This window comes from Contarinia nasturtii, unplaced genomic scaffold, assembly GCF_009176525.2.
Source record: "Contarinia nasturtii isolate CC-2019 unplaced genomic scaffold, AAFC_CNas_1.1 Cnas_scaffold_220, whole genome shotgun sequence".
Taxonomy (NCBI): Eukaryota; Metazoa; Arthropoda; class Insecta; order Diptera; family Cecidomyiidae; genus Contarinia; species Contarinia nasturtii.
Genome location: NW_022197577.1, coordinates 2043121 through 2064625, shown reverse-complemented (window position 1 = coordinate 2064625; position 21505 = coordinate 2043121). Strand labels below are relative to the sequence as shown.

The 21505-nt window shown below is 33.3% G+C and overlaps 3 protein-coding genes across 4 annotated transcripts in view; 1 reads left to right on the top strand and 2 right to left on the bottom strand.

The window, feature by feature from the left end:
* Window positions 1–3381: 3381 nt before the first annotated feature.
* On the bottom strand, window positions 3382–7774 carry LOC116337251 (ethanolaminephosphotransferase 1). The gene is made up of 5 exons (XM_031761661.1): window positions 7126–7774; window positions 6362–6430; window positions 5496–6284; window positions 5125–5301; window positions 3382–4724 (listed from the first exon to the last, which is right to left on the bottom strand). Exons 1-5 carry the CDS (start codon window positions 7213–7215, stop codon window positions 4638–4640), a joined length of 1212 nt encoding a protein of 403 aa, XP_031617521.1. The 5' UTR covers window positions 7216–7774; the 3' UTR covers window positions 3382–4637.
* A 392-nt stretch (window positions 7775–8166) lies between these two features.
* LOC116337252 (transmembrane protein 189) lies at window positions 8167–18196 on the top strand. Of its 2 annotated transcripts, XM_031761663.1 has the most exons (8): window positions 8167–8464; window positions 8548–9724; window positions 10382–10565; window positions 12129–12310; window positions 12375–12404; window positions 13626–13844; window positions 13948–14117; window positions 15698–18196. In XM_031761663.1, the coding sequence occupies exons 2-8, from the start codon at window positions 9593–9595 to the stop codon at window positions 15786–15788; spliced, it is 1008 nt and encodes a 335-aa protein (XP_031617523.1). In that variant the 5' UTR covers window positions 8167–8464; window positions 8548–9592; the 3' UTR covers window positions 15789–18196. The 2 variants fall into 2 exon arrangements, with proteins under 2 accessions (XP_031617523.1, XP_031617522.1); XM_031761662.1 differs by having other exon boundaries at window positions 8167–9724.
* LOC116337225 (glutamate receptor 3-like) overlaps window positions 18076–21505 on the bottom strand; it is a 10591-nt gene continuing 7161 nt past the window's right edge. The window contains exons 4-10 of the mRNA XM_031761622.1: window positions 20077–20220; window positions 19820–20015; window positions 19561–19739; window positions 19381–19499; window positions 19104–19319; window positions 18606–19042; window positions 18076–18548 (exon numbers count right to left, since the gene is read on the bottom strand). Of these exons, the coding sequence (XP_031617482.1) occupies window positions 18281–18548; window positions 18606–19042; window positions 19104–19319; window positions 19381–19499; window positions 19561–19739; window positions 19820–20015; window positions 20077–20220 (1559 nt within the window). The 3' untranslated portion in view covers window positions 18076–18280. The remainder of the gene's footprint in view (window positions 18549–18605; window positions 19043–19103; window positions 19320–19380; window positions 19500–19560; window positions 19740–19819; window positions 20016–20076; window positions 20221–21505) is intronic.

Here is a 21505-nt window from a genome sequence, read left to right as displayed (position 1 = left end):
ATCTGTATTCGCAATAGTTTATTGGCAAATAGACTCATTCGAGTGAGAAGAAATGCGATTTATAGCGAAAAAAATGATGGCGATTTATAGAAGAGAAAAAAAACACCGTCGTCGATTTAGTCGTCATTATCGACGTCGCGTTTATTCTGGCCATCCGGCCTGCATCAGATTACGCTTCATGCAAACCAATTATATTTTAATTAGCATTATTAAGTTCATTATCGCTCCAAAGACAGAACAATTTCGACGGTTAGTTTCATGTTTTATTCATTAGTCATAAATGTTTATATTATTATTATTTTCCCTTCGAGAGTTATTTTTTTTCTATTTTAAATACTCACTTGCACGTTACGTTGTGATCTATTTTAATTGGGAAAAAGCAAAATAGTAGTAGTAGAGAGAAAAACGAATCAATTTTCGTATAAATATCAGTAGCCTATGGTCAAGGTTCCACAATAATGAGAAACTCGTATACATACATATATATCATTGAGATGCCGTGCGGCAAAATGCTTTCGTTTGAAATTGCACAAGGCAAACGGAAAGTTCAGAAAAATCTTTCCAAAACTAGTTTTGTTTATGGTAATATGGATGAAAGCAAGAAATTTACTCGCTACCAAGTTGCAATGCACTCACGATGATGTATTTTGCTATGGCGAAGAATATGCGAAGCGATAAGCACGAGCAAAAAAGAAACAAAACGATAACTGAAAAACTTGATATTGTAACGGATTTTATTCTGTTCGCAAGAATCGGTGCAGCAGTGAACAAGAAAAATACTGAATACATTGCAATGATTTTAAATTAAATTGCAGTGCAGATTACAGTGTTTATTGTCCGCATAGGATGGGATTTTTTTTAATTCATTGTTTAAATTGCATCTTGAATCGCAAACATTGACCGACATGCACTTTTGTCTATCTTAATTAACATTTCCAAAGGAAAACATACAGTAATGCTAAGTCTAATCGGTTTATGACCATCTGGCCAATGCGAATAAAATACAATACAATTTTCTATTGTGATCGCATTTGATTTAAAACCAAACCAGCAACCGATGGCAATCATCCGTTGATCGATTCGAATATGATGTACACTCTACATATCTCTATGTTAAGGCATACACAGTTTTTTTTCTCTCTCGATACGATTAAATGTCAAGTATGCCTGTAAACAAATAAATCACATGCGGCAAGACGCAATTTCTTATCCATATCCACACGGTGTTGTTGATCGTCGTTTCCCATACGCTGAATGTGCTGGGTAGTGCATTTTTATGATTTATTTAATATACAATGTGTGCACGGTGGTTACTAATGTTGTGTGACGGACACAAACACAACAGAATCAACGAATCTACGGAGAATGGCCGTAGTAGTTTGTCAGCAGTTTGAGATTTATTGATATGCACTGCAAGCAATGCTCAACGAAATGAATGCGTCATGATAGTTAAAAATAGCATTAAATCTTTTCCTTTTTTTAAATTGTCTTCGATGATGATTTGGTTGTTTACAAAAAAAAGGTTTCAGACGACTTTCAAAGTAACTTCTTATATTCAAAATGAGAATAAAAAAAATTATTTGAGGTTTTTTTTTTATTTGAACTGTGATGCGCATAAATAAAATCAGCGATATCATCACATATAAGCAAATTAAATAGACAAATAAAGAATGATGATCCATTAAGGTCCAAGAATGATGGATCTCATTTTGAGTTATTGTGTTTATGGGTCAGCAACAGACCGAACATTATGTAAAAGTCAAACCGAACATTAACCAATTTCACAAAGAATCAAAGGGAGACTTAAAACTTTTGTAAATAATTAGCATATTTCTTCACTCTAGTTGTTGTTTCTTATTTCTTCGGTTCATTCGAATTTATTACACACTGATCGTATTTTGCTCTCTCTCCCTCTCTCTTTGGCGCTGTAAAGTCGTGTTGAAGCGCGCGAATGTAGCAACAGAACCTTTCGCAAAGCAATTTTAAATCACGATTAAATGCGACGTGACCCATATTCTTGTCGTTTGGGTGCTTTCTTTTTTCGCGTTGGTCTCGTCGCCGTTTGTTATTATTGTTGTTGCCATCACTACTGTTACTATTGATCATATTCTCACATTGAACCTTTCTCAATAAAGAACGAGACAGAAATTAAAAAACGACACAAAAAACCACACAGTCACATTGTTCCCACTCACCGAAATCGTATGAAAAGTAATACGTCTGTGATAGACTCACAAAACATAGATGTTCTGTTTGAATGAAACAGTGTTTATTAATCGCTTTTACGATCTTTTATGGTATATCTTTGCATTTATTCTCTTTAAATATGATTTGAATACAGTACAAGATTAGGACGTTTTTTGCTATGTGAAATAATTACAACAATTGAATATTTACATATGAACCGGAATTACACATAATTTTTTTCTTTTTCTATTATTACTTTTGTTTTGTTCCATGTTGATTTATTTAGAAAAAAAATCTATTGCAAAAACGATGTCTCGCGGAAACTGATTTGTACCCATTTTACTTTGTCAATATTGGTTGACATTAAAAAAATATATATTAAAAAACCGCTACGTCATTTGCCATTAACCTTCATATTGGTAAGATAATTGACTTTGTCAGACTGTCCAAAATGTTAATGGACGTTGATGCCGTTAAATATGAGTGTTTTTCGTGAGTTTGTTAAGACGATTACATTATCAATGATTATCTTTACTCGTTTCAAAAATTTGGAAGGAATGATGAAATTTATGATTTTTTACGATTTTTTTTTAATTTTTGGAAACACATATCTTTGACAAAATGAATTTTTATTTCAAATTTGGACATATTAATTTTTTTTCAATATTTTTGTTTTTTTACATTTAATATTATTTTATCAATGACGTAATACACATATTAAAAAATAGACGAATAAAATGTATGTCATAAATTTTGTGATTCTGAACAGAGTCATGCACTTAAAAAAAAAACACCGAAACACAGTTTTGTTATCATTTGCAAAGTTCACGATTATATTTTTTTTCATATTTTGTTTGTTATGATCGGTTTTAGACAATCGACTAAATGGTTGAAATGTCGTTCGATTTAAATGGGAAAAGGGTATGATGACTATGTGATTTTTAAAAATAGACGAAAGCATATTAATACCAAGTGTTATTTTGAATGCCGGAACACTTCCCGAAAACGATCGCCCGAAAAAATTTCTAAGAAATATTGTATAATTTTCGGGAAAACTTTCACTCGGGAAAAATTATTTCCGGGAAATCTCTCTCTGCCTTCAATTTTCTAAGTAGATAAAAATAATTTAAAAAAAATAATAAATATTCGTCCTTAAAATTTACGATCCAATGAAAAATGAAACACAATATGTTGTTTTTTTTTTTTAAATCATAATACTATGATGTTCCATTTGTAAATTGATGCAATTGGAATTTAATGCTCAAAGTAATTGGATGCGATTGGTTTATTCGGACTTGATTGTTTCTTATAGCTTCGAGTTGGAGTACATTCGATTGGATAAAAAACAATGTGATTTATTTACAGAAATGGAAACAAAAGTGGAGTATCGTTTGTCAATTTAAATCCTCTCAATTGGCTATTTGAAGGATCTATTTCTTGTGCAATACGTGAAACATGGATAAAAGTGCAAAAATAACATTGAGTAAAATGACATGTGTTACATTCATTCTGAATTTTGCATTACAACCTACATATTCATATATAGATTCATTTTAATCGGTTTCTTTTTGGTCTCATCAAAATTTAAGCGTCACGACCTGTACAAATACAATATGCATTTTTCATATCATCACTAGCAACATATAGATATGCGGAATCTGATTATCTCGTTTACATTTTAAATACAGTCCAAGTATTATGCTCCGGATATCTATGTGATGCTATTGAATTCGCTTCATTTTCTTCATTTAATCAAGCGCATACGTTGATATCTTTGGTACCAAAATAGCGAATACTTTTCTCATTCTTTTCTTCCACTTTGTAATCTCAATAGAAAAAATATACAAAGCATATACTGATTTAGTTTTTAAGCAGTAGCTTGCAAGTGGATGATCGTAGCCGAATATAATCAGTTACTTTTGAAACTTTTTTTGCTTTTACTGGTTAGATAAACATCGTTTAAATTAAAAAACTCAATCTATAATGCGCAAGAGCATTTTAAAATTGGCAAAAATTAATTGGTAAAATTATTCATTTGTTTGATCGCCTGAACGAGAAAAGTGCGATCTTCTAATATAATAACTAGCTGGATTTAAATCTATGAAGCGTTCCAGTTAAACTTTTCTTAATTTATAATTGAACCTGCTAGAATATTCGTGAGCTCAAGAAATTTGTCAAAATAAAACTGCAACGTGCCCATACATTTTTTACATGAACATGTTGCTCTTTTACTTTAACAAATTTATTGAGCTCACGAATATTCTAACCAATTCAATTATCTGCTTTTATAAATTATATTTGCATTTCGTTCAAAATTGATTGGGTTTCCGTCTGAATTTATTTCATTAGATCTTCATTTGCATTGGGCTGATTAGAAGGGGAGCGGGACAATGGCTAAACAAATTACAACCATTTAAGTGAAAAGCGCGCAAAAAATGACAAAACACAATTTAGTTGGTTTTAACGCCATTCTTTTGGACTTTCTTTTGAGTCACCGTAAAACATTCACGTCCAAAGTGATCACACATCTGTTGCACCTGAAGAATTGAAAAAAAGAAGGAATTAGTATGATTTTGAATTTTTGAAATACGAAAAAAACGATTTTAGAGCATGGATTCGTTATTCATGGTTGCCATTACTGGATATGCTGGGAATTCTCAATTAGCGTATTTCTAACGTATTTCTATTTAAAAGAATCTGAGAACAACCCCTCTCTATGCAAGAGAGATTCTTTCGATTTTCTAAGGTCGTTTGATCGGAGTGAAATCGACTTTTGCCGAAACCCTCTCTGGATTTTCCTCGGGAGCCCCTTGGAATTTTAGCCATCTTTGGCGCCAATTGAGAATTACCAAGAAGCTTAGAAATCTCTTTGTTAGCAATATCCTTCACATTCATGCTCCAAATGATCAATAAATTCTATTAAAACTGCATGCTTACCACTCTAGTTCCATAATGCCAATGTGTCGCCGTTGAAAAAATGCAGAGCAGATAAAGTAATGGTCTTTCGAAAATCGGTACATACAAACTGATTAAAATGCTTGCCACATAAATTGGTGTTGTCCAATGAATGGCCTCACATCGTGTACTTGACATTTGCGCCACAATCAATCGGCACTGAATCCATCACATAGCAGATATAAAAATAAAATCAATCATTAGAATAAACTGGGCAAATAAATTGAAAGCAACAAGTGTTTACTGAAGCAAAACCAAAGGCATAGTAAAGTAATTGCGTGACTATGATTTTGCGATGCAACAAGTAAATTCATTTCAGTTGCTATCCATTTTTCTTTTAAATTGATACTTACACTGACATTACTTAATATTGTTCCCGTTAATAGAAAAACGACTCGTGTATCAATGTCCATAATGTTATTCGGTGATTTTGCGATCCAAAACATGAACAATGCCAAAAATGTTACAAACGGAAAGAATGGTCTGGCTGCTTCGAGTGGTGTTCGCATTTTTCCGGTTTTATATTTATATGATCTGTATATGTTGACTACAACCATTGGTACACTCGACAAGGCACTTGCATGCAATAGAAATTCTAAACCTAAACCCAACGGAATGCCAAACGGCAACGATCGTTTCCAAAACTGAAATGTTCCCAGCCATGTGGTTAAAAACATAAGCGTTGATCCCCACATTCCAAAATCATAACCCCATGGCAAATACAGTACGCCAGTGTTGTACTTTTCAAAATGTGAAATGAAAAAATTGAATAGCACCATCCAAACAATGAAATACATTCGAATCGGTGGAATCGATGATGGTCCACGGCCAAATATTGAATACAAACAGGACGGTATCAATGGTGCCGTATATGAATCTAAACCATGATCAAAAAGTTCACCTAATGGACCGCTGAGACCAATGCGTCGCGCCAATTTACCATCAACGCCATCAAGTGTGTACGCCAAAAAGATGTTTATTGCCGCCAAAAGCCAAAACCAATTCGGTGTTGGTGTGGTATCTCCGTAGCCAGTACTTGCATAAAATCCCCAATCATACCATGACAATAGTATGAAATTTAATGCGGTAAATAGAAAACCGACAAATGTCACTAGATTCGGCGCTATCCATTTTGGAAAAAACTACAAATGAACAGAGAAAATTAATGTAATTAACGAAAAATGTAAATTTTTATAAGGTTACATCGACTATTATTTACCTTAACAAGTGAATTCCAAAACGGATGCATCACGTTCACGCTCAACGGCGATGTGTCTATTGAGCTATACTATATTACAAAAAAATAAAATAAAAATAAACATTATATTTATCTGACTATATAATCTGTATGATAGCTGTAATAATAGTGTGAGTGTGTGGCACATTTTCATTGCAGAAACGAAAAATAGATCTATATTCTCTTGAGCTGATTAACGTAAAAACATGCTAGATCACCTGACCTAAAGAAAGGGGACAGCAAAATGTATTTTTGAATGATAAAGCGTTGAAAATCATTCATAATTTTAATGTTAGACGCGAGAAAAATCATCACGTCACCAAAACTCGTGTCAAATGCTTACTTCAAATCTGAAATTTTAATTTCAAAGTTCATTTTATTTCGCGGCCAAGTGGTTATTCAAATTCATTGTGATCAATTTCTATATTTAAACTGCGCCTAATTTGATTAAAGCAAAAAAGAAGAGAACAAACATTTTTTTTTTATTTTCAAATGAATTTAAACGTAATAACGTCGGTTGCGATAAAATTGTTTGCCATAACGTTGTGGCTATTATTTGTTATGCAAAAAAAGCGTTTGCTAATTTAAAAATTCCGAATGATGTAATTATTGAATTCCGGTTTATTAAATCAAGGAGCAAAAAAAAACTACAAAGTATATCGATGCAAACGGGTTTCAGTGCACCACAGACACACACAAGGTACTAAAATGAATCAATTAGATAAACTTATAATTAAATGACTCACTTTATAACTATCGAAACCATCCAAGTGTTTCTCTGTCAAATATTCCATATTCCAGTATTTTTGTATAAACTCCGTCATTTTGATGCTCATTTTTATGTGATGATTCAAATATTCAATTCAATGTTTGCCCGCACGTTTCAACTTGCACACACTGGAATTCAAATCAAATTGCGTACACGTCTTACGAATAGAAGTTCTTTGGATTTGGATTTTGGCTTTGAGCTGCTCACACACGCATCAATTTTTTCGACGAAACGATTTCTTATTTATTAATAACTCCCATATCAAATGACTTTTCTTGGTTATGCCATGGCACACAGATCTATTGATTTTTTTTTTCACTATCCCAGTATTCAGTGAAATGTTCTGTACATTTTCACTTTTGAATAATCAATGAATAAATTTCGGGGGAAATGATTTGAACAACGAAAGCGATTTATCACGGTTTACATGCGATGAATGAGATGAATAATATAAAAATCGATTGTTTTCAATAAATACACTTGATTGTTGTGAATACACGCGTTTCGCTTTCGGTTGCACGAGCCGTCAAACTGATTTCTTAGCCGTTCTTTCGATTTGTTGTGTGGTGATGATGGTGACACATTGAATACGTTACCGAATACAAACACATTTGAAACGATACTTGTTTCAGCTGTATTTACACATCTGCTCAATTCGTTTTGTATGTATTGTAGGCATGCACACCTACGGTACTATTTGCGGCGAATTCACTGTTTGTAACGACGGCAATACCAAGCGGCGAATTGGTTTGATTTGAATGTGTACCAAGAAAACAAATATTTCTTATTATTTTAAGTATTTTATTTAGTTTACAAGGAAAACTATTCACTATTTTAATGTCACTATGTTTATTGACGAAATTGGTATTTTTAGGTGATCTTCATTCATAAAGCTGATGCGAACTCTTTACTTATAAAATGTTGTTGCTTTTAAGGTGTTTATTTTCGCTCGATGAGGTAATTTCCCCTTTTATAGACAGATAACAGTCAACATAGTAGGACACAGTAAAATCAGTCTTAATTAAGTATATTCAATCATTTTACTGCATTTTTATCAGTTATTATCTAATTTTGGTGTGAAATTATGTCAACCAAACAACACTTAGGTCTTCCGCATTATCAATGGCAATCATTATACTTACTACGAGATGATACCGGTTACGGCTTTACGTGTGTTTACATCACCATTTAGATACGAGTCGCAATTAGTTTTTTTCGGAATGTATTAGTTTCAACAAATAAATTGCAATCGAACAGAGCTATGCAATACTTGACAGTAAAATCTAGAAAAGTACTTGAAATAAACTGAGCAAGCTGTGAGTCACTTTTTGTTATTATTGGATAATTCATCGAATTTAAAAACAATATGAACTCATTTAAAGCACCACCAGGGAAGCAGGTCGATGATAAAAAGAAATTGAATTTTATATTGATGGCTTGTTAAGAAATCGGTACGTTTGTTAAACGGTGTTAATAAAAATTGACACGGTTACCCATGCCGAACCACAACATTGTTGCGTTTTTATTCAATATTGCGTATGAGCGCGCACAAAATCATCCTGTCGCATAAAATTGGTGTCGATGTCAATCCGACTCCTTACAGTGTTGCGCATGTTCGGCTCGCGTTTGAATCGCGTATTACGTTCAGTTTAGCTTTGGCAGTCAATGTATCAGCACGAACATTACGACACATAGTGATATCCACAACAAACAACTGCGAACTCGCTTTCGCACACATTCGTATGTGCAACGATCATTGAGATAAAAAAAAGTCAATTAAAAACAATTAAATGAACGAATCGAACAAACAAACAGAAAGTTCAGTCGAGTTTTTGTAAGCAAAATCCAAAAAAAAAAACACAGCTGATTCGGTTCATTGAATCGCAGAATATTTTATAATCTATATTGGAATGTTTGTATTACAAGAAATTGTGTGTAAAAAAACTGTGTGCAAAAAAAGTAACAAAAATAGACGATCAGTAGAACAAAGAATTGAGAATCGAAGTTGTATGCGTGACATTACGCGCTGAGTGTATGGACTGTGTAGTTGTTGCATTCAATCAAAGCTAAAATTAGCGATAACATTCAAATGTGTGATTTGGCACGAAACCAAAACAAATAACGATATGAAAGCATCAATACGATGAAATACTTGGCGTAAAGAGAGAATTGGTGACAGGTACTCACAGAAAGAAAGAAAAAAAACGAACAAACACATGTGCTACTTTGAATTCATTCACGGTGGATCGCATATTATGGTTGTGAATTCTTGCGCGGTTTACTCATAATATTTATCGAACAATGCGATGTATGAAAGTTCAACTGTGATTGAGATAAAGAGGAGGGAGCAACAATTATTTTCAGTGCTATGATAAACAGCAATATTACAGCTTAAAGTGGATTTTCGTTTCTTGTTATTTGATATAAGTAGTGATAAATTCAAAATGGATATGTTAAGGACGTTGCCAAGACATTTGGATGCAAAGGATTTATCAAACGATACAAATAGTTTGAATGTCACGATGCCTGCGGCTGCCGCAGCCGCCTTTCAACTGTCGAGCAATTTTTTAAATACAGTAAGCATTTCTTTTGGTTTTTTTTTTTCGATCAAACATGCCAAATGAATATAAGTCATTCGACGAAGCAGCACTTTTCATGTGGGAATGCTAATGTTACGCCTCCTCAGAAATGCAGTTACATCTGGACATTTAGTTACCGTCTAGACATTACTCCCTCACAAATTGAACGAAATTATTCGTCAATTTTTATGCGACGACCCTTTTTCACTTTTTTTTTTAGAAGCGATTTCAAGATTTTTTTTTTTTTTTTTTTTTGAAAAAAACATTTTTTGTCGGATCGCCAGCTATATCACGAGTGTTCATTTCTTCAATTCATTCAATTTAATCAATTTTAGTTTCTTGAAATTATGTGCGTACATATCACACATACATTTGTTCAACTTGTTAAAACCTCATTATAGTATGATTTGATTCATGAGGTCATGCCAGACAGATCGTTAAATAAATTTAACGATACTTAAATTTAACTGAATAAATAAATGATCTCCAAAAAAGAAATTCGCATTCCTCCTTTATCACTCGAACACATGCCCAGTTCAATCAATGTCAATGTTAATTCCGTTGCACGATGATTTATATTCACCTGCCGATTTGACACTTAACAATACTATGTCAACTGCATACTAAAAAAAATTGTTACTTTTCACCCCACAGACCCCCGTCAAAACGGATATGGAGATAATGGAGAATTCAATGCTCGAGGATGATCCGAATGCAAATTGTCAATTAGCATCGGCTAAAGTTATAAATAGCACAGCCAATGAATCACAATCATCATATCCACGATGGGGACCACAACACAAAGGCGCTCAAGAGCTAGCAAATTTATATAGTCCAGGTAATGGTATTTTCCAAATTGTAATTATTTCAACATTTATTATTCACATTTGGTGGTTATTCTCACGGGTACCACGTCAGTTTATTTGAGGAACTCTGAAAAAATATTACTTTTTCGAACATTTGCTTCGATTCTCATACCGCACACCCGTTCGATTCTTTTAACACAAATGTAGATCAAATGGATAATTATTAATGGATGATATTGATAATTTCCAAATCGATAAATTTGTTGGAAAGTAAATGAAACACATTTTTTTTATTGAACTTCAACTAATTACATTATTATTGATTTGTCTCACACAGACCGGGAATTTTTTTTTGCATCGATGATAAAATTGAATTTTTTTATGATTGAACAAATATTCCATTGGTTGTATAATCATCATACATCGAATGAATGTAAACAAAGCATTCGTGTTTCAGTGTACGTTTCTTTCCTTCTTTCACCGCTCCTCGTGGAAATTCATGCAATTTTTCAGATGGATTAAACAAAACTACAGAGTAAACATTTGAATTTTATCGTAATTTTCTAGCTCACTTGAATATTCAAGTGCGATTCATGGCACGCGTGTACTCTACACACGGTCTTTTGAATTCGACCAATTTTAAAATGTTCCATTCGATTACACTTTGTGGAAAATTGAGCAGCCACATCAAACCGCAACACGAAATTCCAAAATTAATTATTCAAATCAAATACATCGATATTCAGTTGCTATACGACTCAAAGAGATAGCATTTTCCCCATTTCAGATAGCATTTGATAAGAATGTATATTCGCCATGTGACACCGCAAAACGAAAGCGGAAATAAATCGAACGACAAATTTGTTGAATTTTCCAAGCCACAGAATTTTGCAGATTCGGTACGGTATCGAACTTGGTCATGATTTTGGTCATTCTGCACGAAATGCTGGGTGATTGGACAAGACGTCGTTTGATTTTTCATTTTAAACATACCTTACTGTGTTGTGTTTTATTGCGGTTTTCCAATGCAATTAACAAATTGAACAAGCCATGTTTACACTAAGTGCACAATGCACATACATATTCAATGGCGCCTTTTCTATTGATTTTCTAAGTTAGTTTTAATGCGCACTTTTTAACACATTCTTTTGAAATGTTAAAGTTATTTTTTACCCGACATTGATGGCCATAGTAATTGTAAGAATATATTTGTCGTAAAGGGAGCAAGCAAAGAATGAGTGGCACAAAAACGCTATATATATGTCAACCCGAGTGGGTTAGTAGACATGTTCGTCTCCCTTTTCAATAAGCAAATATTTTATTGATGGTTGGTGTTTTCAGGTGAAACACCACTGAATAACTCCACTTCTCCCTTTCCTCAAATACATTTCAAGTCCATTCGGGTGCACACCAAATGGAGTTACGATAAAACCGCGCTTTAATATTGCGCATATATTATAAGCATAGAGTAAATGTAATTGATGGCTTTTATTTATTTTTACGTTTTTTTGTTTTTTCCTTTCTTTCTCTTTTTCTCTGCCTTTTTATGTTGTTGACGATGACGAAACATTCATACTGCGCAAATTATGTCTCAGGCAAACGAATACAAGAGGTGATTTGCGTGTACATGTGCATTAGTTTAATGATATTAAACTTATTCCTAATTATCCGACATTTTCGCTTCGAACGAATGGGTATTGTGATTGCAGCTGCACTTTGTGGCATAATTACGGCCGATTTTGGATCGGGATTTGTGCATTGGTTCGCTGATTCTTGGGTTTGTTGATGCCTTTAAATTTTCTCTAAAATAACTTATTCATCGATTTAATTCCATTTTTTAGGGTTCCGTCGAATTGCCGATCATCGGAAAAGTAAGTTTTTGTTTTATATTATTATTATTTTTATCCTCTGTTCACTTGCACACCTCCAAAAAAAAATGTGTCGAGAGCGATTCTTTTTGGTTTAAGAATTTAAATATATGTGTGTAGCACGAAAGAGCGTGCACCATATCATTTCAATTCGATAAAATAAAAAAAAGAGTATGATTAGCATACGAATAAATAATATGATTTCTATGCCACCCAAAAATGAAGGTAACTTTATTTGATAAACGAACCGACGACGACGACGACGACATCCCTTTTGTATTCGATTTAATATGACATTCAAACGAACATGATTGGTTATTTCTTTTGCGTATTTCCATTGTTCATTTCTTTCAAATGAAGCGTAAATAATATTTGAACAAAGTACATTTATACAATTTCACTTAAATTCGCATTCATATAATTTAAACATGCCAACGACCTATTCAATTAAAGCGACTCGATGTCTGGACGCATTGCATACAAAGAATAGCAATAACTGCTATATTTAGCTCTCAATATTTGAGTATAAATATAGAGCTTGAACCACCTTGTGTTTGATTTAATCAAAATATGATTTCAAGTTGAAATTTTCAACGAAACACGACACTTTTGACCCGAAGTCAGTTTGGTGTTATGGTTCAAAGTGTCAAAAGGGTGAAATTTCAATTATTTTTTACATTTTATATATCTCACCCTTTCTTTCTTTATCTCTCCCTCTCTCTCTAAATCCATAAAAAAACCTCGAATAAATTTCATTGTGAATTTCCAGTTGGGTGCATTTTTATCCAAAATCGATAAATTTATTGATTTCGATCAACAAAAAATGACTAGACAGTTAACGCACCATAATTCCCTTTTTAACCTTTGGTCTTCATTAATTTTTCATGCAAAAATAGAATCCAATTAAAACTGGAGCCGATAGCGGCCCAAATGAACATTCCAATTGGCCAAAAATCCATAATTCGGTGTGGATACCAGTTTACCTAAGACAATTGATTTTCGCCTGGCGGGCGACAAATCGGTCGATATGTCAATTTCAATTTGGAAATTTGATGTAATTTATTGACTTCTAACACGCCAATCTCTTTTGCATACAACAAAGGCTAACTCACAAAATTACGGCGAACGAAACTTGAACTTAAGTTTTTTATTTACAGCAATTGAAGAATTGTTTCCGTCAAATTTTTGTGTGTATACTATATAAGTTGTTGTTCTATTTTGTAGGCCTTTCTAAGACCATTTCGTGAACATCACATAGATCCTACTTCAATAACACGTCATGATTTCATTGAAACGAATGGAGACAATTTCATGGTAGCTTTGCCAATTTTAGCCCGTGTCGCATACAACTTTCTAACAAATAGTCCGACAGAGATACAAGATCATTATCCAATTAGTGCTTATTTATTCCTTTGTTCGATATTCGTGGCGATGACCAATCAGGTGCGTGAATAAAATAACAAAAAATTGTGTACTTTTCGGTTTTGCTTTAATCTATTTAGTGCGAACGTATTTCATTTGGTGTTTCTTTGTGGTTCCTTTACAGATACACAAGTGGTCGCATACATATTTTGGGTTGCCATGGTGGGTTCTATTTTTACAAGATCATCATATAATTTTACCACGGCGACATCATCGAATACATCACGTGGCACCGCATGAGACGTATTTTTGCATCACGACCGGGTGGCTCAATTGGCCATTGGAAAAACTCAGGTAAATACATCTTCTTCATAGCAACATATCGACTTCAAAAAAAATGTGTGACATTTGAGTTTGCACATGGTGTTTTTATTGCATTTTCATGTCATACAATTAAAGTATCCGTTTCAAAATGAATTGCGTGCATGAACTCTATACCATTCGATCAGCAAAGAGCTTCGAAATTAAATGAACACACCGTCAACCACCCGCAACATACACACAAATCGAGGTTAATGGAAATGTTGCTCTTTAGCTTTTTTTCGGTTTAACCGAGTTTTGACTATAGTCAAAATGGTTTATTTAACCTTTTAACGATTGTGTTTCATCTGATGGTTATACACGTTTGGTTAATATTGTCTTTTTTTCTCATGATATCACATTCGGTGACATTTTGTCTTCGCCATCGATTTTACTTGGAACGATGAATCATTTGTGTTTTGATTTTTTTGTTCAAGAACAATTGCATGCGTTGGAATGATAAATATGTGTTTCTGCAACATTAAAGCTCAACGATGACTTCAGATTTCAGTGGGGATTGACAAAGTCATTTTTCGTCATTTTGACGCCCCTTTGCATGTGACCGCGGGACACGAAAACATCAAAACCTTGTTTTTTTTCTGTTTATCCAAAGCAAATATTTACTGCAAAGTGAGTGGAAACAAGGAAAAAAGAAATACGAATGAAATGCAGCAATATTCAACTTGATTTGTGTCATTTCATGGTTGTCGCTTGCATGGCAAAATGAAAGCACATTCCATATCAATTATATGGACACACAAACACACACAGTGTTCAATTAGCTAGTGACTTTCCTGCATTTTATTATCGAGGGTATATTATTTAAATTATATGGAAATATGCGTGTGTACTGTTATCGTGATTTCTCAAGTGGTTTGGTAAATGAATATGGAAATTGGAACAATTGGTGTTCATCAAAAATGTCTCACTCACGCCACCACATCGAATATTCATGTGTTTAATAAAATGAAATTAAGTTGCTTTTGTTTCATTGTAATTTCGTTTTAACTAATAAAATAACTGGGGCTGTATGCGAATACGGGGCATTATTTGTGTTTCAATACAACGATGACCAATTAGAATTTAATGTGAATTTCATGTACACATTTGCTAATCTGAATTGTAAATGAAAGAAATGCCACGCTCATTGATCTAGAAAACAGCATTCTACTCTCTACTACTCTCTAAATGCTCCTAATATAGTGAAAATCACTTGTTATGTTCGACGTCGATATTATTGTTGTGAAAGCAAATAACAAATGGAACAACCACACACAAAAATTCCATTGATTAACAACTCCACCGCCGCTCCCTTTTCAAATGAACAAAGGAAAACAAATTCTAGCTCGTAAATACGGCGTGTTTTATGCTCAAAGACAAAAAAAAATAGGTAAACAAAAATGGGCAAAAGAAAATGTGACCCATAATAAATCATGATGATAGATTCGAATGTGTTGACCTAAATACTTGTGCCGAAAAAAATTGATCATGAGCGTGTATATTCACTTAAATGATTTTATCATCGATTTTGCGTCGAAAGGAGATTCATTGTTTTTATTTTTATTTTTTTACAGATTTTGGTCAACTATGGAAATCATCATTGAGTATGTGTTCGGTTGCAAGCCAAGAGCCGATGATTTCAAATGGGCGCAAAAGTCACAATAAAATCCAAACGGCAGGCTGTACCAGCAAGAAGTACCGACGAAATACAACTATTAGAGTGTCATAATGTTGATTTCAAATGTGTCACAAAAGAACATATCGATTAAGCTGAATGCATTTGCCATAAATACCTCTGATAGTGATAAGCTTGTGAGCATTGTTCTTTGTATATTTTGTATGGATTTTATATACTGCACAGCTCATATCTCAAACCCAAACGTTTAAATGATGAATTTTATTGTGTTTCGTCAGCGGCAAAAATCCATCTTTTACAGCTTAAGTTCCTAATGCAAATTGAATGAAGGATACATTGTTGGTTATACCATTATTTACCAATTAATTGAATTCAGAGAAAAAAACGACTATAAAAGTCGTAAAAAATATATTTAGCTGGAATTTGTTCATTTGTCTGTTGTCCTTGAGTCAACTTTTTATGAGCTCCCTCATAACGATGTACCTACTTTGCGTCAGTATTTAATGGAACCGAAAATTGTTTTGGCTATTAGCAGTAATGATGCGAATGAATGTCGTCACTATTGTTGTAATGTTCTTTTATGAGCTTTTTTTTGAAAGTAGACATCGCAACGTGTTACATGGTCGGAAGATAGTGTGATAAAGTATACACCTGTTCGAATCGAAATAAAACTTATATTGAATATAAATAACATGCGATGTGGAACATTGCCGAAAGGACACATAAAAGTCAATTAATTTATCCTAATTACAATGGCAATATATATGATATGAGAATGTGACAGAAAAAAAAAACTAGAATGTAATCACAGTATTATATGCCACTTATTTATATGCTCGTTAATATAATTATAGATCAAATCTAATTTGTATTAAGAATCATATTATACGAAATTGGATCTTTTGATTTCATTTAAAGAGAAGAAAAGAGAACATAAAAAATTAGATGAATTGAATCAGTGCATCGAAAAAATTGCTATCATAACTTCTAAAGTTGGTGATCCAAAAGGGGTAATTTCAAGGGGAATGTCACAAAAAAACGTACTAGAATTATAAAATTCGGAATAGGTCGTAAAAGGTTGAAATAGTTTGGAATAAGCGGCAACGTAAATGTCAACAAAAAAAAATTATATTATTATTATTATTTTATTATTCACAGAAACATTAGGTTTTTAATTCAGTCGTCGGCACCGAAACATTTCAATATTTTTGCGAATATATTTTTTGTATAATTTAAATAAATATATTAAACACTTACAACAAAAAGTATATTCAAAAAAATATTGAAATGTTTTTGACTGAATTGAAAGCTCAATGTTTCTGACACCATATCGGCGTATTTGTTGACATTTACATAACCACTAATTCCAAACTATTCCAACCTATTTCGACCTATTCCGAATGATATAATTCTAGTACGTTCTTTGTGACATTCCCTTTGGGTAATTTTAAATTTAAACATTTGATAAAAAAATGTATGGGGTAGTTCACGTCCCAGACATACGTCCTCAAGAGAAATATTTAAGGGGTTAATTGAAAAAAAATCGAGAGGGATAAGCAAAAAAGTGAAGTGTGTTTTGTGAAAAGTGTACTTTTTTCGTTTTGCTCTTCACTTTTTTGGCCAAAATCCCTAGCAAATTGGAAGAATTCGTTAAAAATTCGAAAGGGGTCAACACTTCGTCAGTGAGGGTAATCGGACCCCTCGGACCCCTGCTGAGGACGTATGGTCCCAGAAAAAGTGAAGAGCAAAAAAATCCAAAGGCTGTTATTTGCAATAAAATACGGGATTGTTTCTCTGAGGAGGAGGATTAGTGAGATGGCATATAAGAAGGAGAGCGCTGAGAAGGATCCTTCCTCTCAAGCGATTTGGGAAAAGTTTTTTTTTTTAATCAAAAAGCTCTTTTTATCGCAGAAATATCATTTTTGGTTGAAAAAAAAATTCCTCCTCCCCATTAGCCACCTTCCCACTCCTCCTTCTCAGGAGAACAATACTTGTAAAAGTAATTTTTCCACTGCACAGATTCTTCAATGGATCTTCGATTAGAAAAGATTAATAGTAGCACGATCTGATGCATACTTATTTTCAACAAATTACGATTGTTCAATCAATCGAATATCTTTGTCGGACATTATCAAAAAAGTTTCACATTTTGAACCACAAATACCATTGCATTCTCACTCAAATAATACTGGTGTAAGAATAACTGTTTTTATCGTTATTAGCTTAAGATACAAATTATTGAAGAATTTACTCGAAGCGGGTAGTGCCTTTAGAGGATGAATCGAATAAAAAGGTAAAATAAAAACTATATTAGGCTTTGCAAGATTATATAAATATATATAATTATAATTTCACACCCACACAATTCCTATGTAAGAAACATTATAATTTTGTATGTGAATAAAAAACTGAAATCTACTCAAGTGCTATAGTAAATTCTTGTGTACTTTTTCTGATATCAAAGTTATAGCTTGATCTTTTCCAATGCAGCGAAGGCTATTTGCAACTTCAAACTCTCTATCTAATCGTCATGCGATTCCACCAATGTTGTTTCACATAGTTTAACCTTTTGGACAAAGATTTCATTCAGTTTGGATTGAAAGAATTTCTCTGCGCAAAATATCACGATTGAAGCAAGAAACCCATAAGCAAGAATGAGAAAAACAGCTTTGCAATCAATTAGTCGAACGCTGCCAAAATTCTTTCCATTTGAATCGCATTTCGGTTTATTTCGATACACACGTGCTCTTTCTCGTAATTGAATTCCATGTTCTCGGATTTTCATCATGCTGAAAACACAGAATTAATAATCAATCGACTTTAGAAAAAGTAACTGTATTACATACTTGACCTTGAGAATTTCTTTGTATGGGGATTTTTTTTGAATGGCAGACCAGGTACCGGTGATTTTAAGAAATTTTATTTCAATCAGACCACATTTCTCATTCTCATAGAAAGTTCGTTCAATCGCAGTGTATGCAGGCGAAGTTTCAGTATGAAATGCAAACATTCCTTCTCTCAGTCGGCTTATGCCGTAACTTATATTCATGAACACATTTGGTGCATTCGGTGCGATTTTTGATTCATATAGTTGTTTTCGCGTTGGTTCGGTTTCAATTTTGAAATAATGACGATTAAAAACTGTGTCGTGTACGCCGATTTCAATCGCTGGATTATTTAGGTCCGAAATGCTTCGAAACGATTTTGTGGTTGATTGGAGCAATGCAACGATATTCGCGGTAAAAGAATTGTAAATGAACAATAATGCGACGAAAAAGAAAAACTACGATGAAACAAGAGAAATAAGTTAAGATATGCTCACAACCAAAAGCTTAAATACAAACCAAAGATATTCTGGTCGATACTATTTTGGTTAGATACTCTGAGCCCATTTGACATGACGATGCAATGGCAAACATAATATAATCTGATATTCCCATATTTTCTGTTGTTTTATCCGGTAAAAATTGAAATTTCATAGTCAAAGCAATAACCAATGTGCATAAAATCACCAATAAAATTGAACATATCCAAACTATTCCGGAGAATGGGAGATAATACTGGAAAAAGATACTTTAATTAATAAAAAAGCAATAATTAACGAGAAGCTATACGACAGACGATGTTAGAAACGTTCGACAAGTTCGGTGGTCGTAGAATGAAAGCAGTGTATGTAGGAATTTGCATCGATAAATATTCCATTATGCCAATGCGTTCTTTCGTGATGAAAATTATAGTTCCTACATTGAATGACATCATCTTAATAACACGTAAAAAATAAAGACAAAAACTGCTTCAAACCTCCAATATCGGCTTCCTTCTTTTGTAATTGGCCAGACATTCCGGAAAAAATGCCCGATTTCGGATCCTTGTAACCCCATGTACGGTGAACATCAAAGCGCATGGTTGCATTCACAGACTCAATCCAATGTTTAGTGATCAATAACGATAATTTTGAAACGGTGTCCACCGTGTTGTGCCTTTAAACGAAGAAAAAAGTAAAATATAACCGTGTCATGACTGAAAATCAAATGAATTTCTCAAGTGGATCGCTACGAACTGGTAATCATCCAAATCAGGATAGTTTTCGGATCCTTCTTGCATAAAAACCGTAGCAGCTACCAAATTATGATTTTGTAAATTACGGCGCCGCCGAGACAGAATGCGATTTTTTCGATAATCAACCAAACCATGTGTTGCATTCCACACACCAAATTCCTCGTAAATCAAAGATGACTCCATTGAAATTCTATAAACTGAATGAAGAGATTTTTTTTCGGTGGCCTTTTTATGATTCGAATGTAAAATGAAAATTACCCTGCTTCAAAATATAGTCTTTAGAATCGATGTCTTGATTAACAATCAATACGTTGCTGTCCGGCAAAAAGGGCAGATTTTGAATGGCTTCATACTTTGCGTGTACCATGATCCATCGATATGGATGCGAAAAGTATTTTTGATCTATGGTCATTAAAAAATCACATCCACAATTCATATCGATGAAAAACCATTGCTTATTCGTATAATCATCGTCGATTGGCAAATAAATTGACACATTTGATTTCATAATTTGTATTGGAATCGGAATAGTTTTTAAAAACTCAAATTCGTCCATTTTCGACCAGCATATTTTAGCCGACAGTATTGAAGCTGCTCTCTCATGTTTAATTATGTCGTTCACTAAATAGGACACTTCTTGGGTTCTTTGATTCGGTGAACATGAGATTATAGAGAAAAAGTTTGAACTTAGTGTGATAAAAGTCACGAAGAATTGCACTGGACACATTTTTGACTGGATAAATGCGGTTTGAATGATTGAAACATACTGCGGCAATATTCATACTCTTCACTTTTTATATATAAGCATTCTTTTTTTCTTTCAGAACGTACACTGCCGTCAGAAAGTTTAGGTACGATTAACGATTTCCATACAAAGTGCCGTTTTTCACAAGTGTCACGGATCGTGAAGGAGCCATTTCCGATAGATGGTCTATTCAGACGAAATGTAGTCTACATTATGTATGGACTGCATTTCATCTGAAGATAAAAATCCTGTCCGAAATGACTCCTTCATAGTTTTTTTGGTATTCAAAATTTCAATCTCCTAAAAAATGATTTTTTCATATTAAAAAATGGATTTTTCTGAGTATCTGCGCTTCCAATCAATAAAATCATATGATGGAATCACTTCTGAGAGTTGATGTCTTCAGATGAAATGTAGTCGTTACTATGACTCCTTCATGGTCCGCGTGTGAAAAACAGTAACTTGTATGAAAGTTGTTAATCGTACCCAAATTTTCTGGCGGCAGTGTATGTATGGTTAAAAAAATCAATCCGATTCAAATCATAGGTTCAGGTTTCATTTACAGATGAAACAGAAAAAGGAACGATCTAATTTTTATTACAAACCATCAATTACATCAATTTTTTTCATTTTTGGTTAACTAACTCTTTTTTTCATTTCAACCGAATATATACTTAGTGTTTTGATCGATAGTGCAATGTGTTATTCATAATTATTCATAAATATGTGGTATCAATGCTAAAAAAGACTTAATATTGCGGCATTAAGGGTCGAATATGTGTTTAATCTTGTGAAAATATTCGGTAACTACTTCCGAGTTAAAAAATAGAAGGCCAAACCTAACATAATAACATTGTTCATGTTTGACATATTGACAAAGCTCATAAGAGTGCTACAAAGCAATAATTGAAAAACATGTACTGTATTATTATTTGTCATTGT

Coding starts and splice junctions, on each gene's coding strand:
- LOC116337251 (XM_031761661.1), bottom strand. CDS start 7,215: ATGAGCATCAAAATGACGGAGTTTATACAAAAATACTGGAATATGGAA. Junction 6,285..6,361: donor TTTGGAATTCACTTGTTAAG/GTAAATAATAGT, acceptor GTTCATTTGTAG/TTTTTTCCAAAATGGATAGC. Junction 5,302..5,495: donor CAATATTAAGTAATGTCAGT/GTAAGTATCAAT, acceptor TGATGGATTCAG/TGCCGATTGATTGTGGCGCA.
- LOC116337252 (XM_031761663.1), top strand. CDS start 9,593: ATGGATATGTTAAGGACGTTGCCAAGACATTTGGATGCAAAGGATTTA. Junction 12,311..12,374: donor ATTGGTTCGCTGATTCTTGG/GTTTGTTGATGC, acceptor TCCATTTTTTAG/GGTTCCGTCGAATTGCCGAT. Junction 12,405..13,625: donor AATTGCCGATCATCGGAAAA/GTAAGTTTTTGT, acceptor TCTATTTTGTAG/GCCTTTCTAAGACCATTTCG.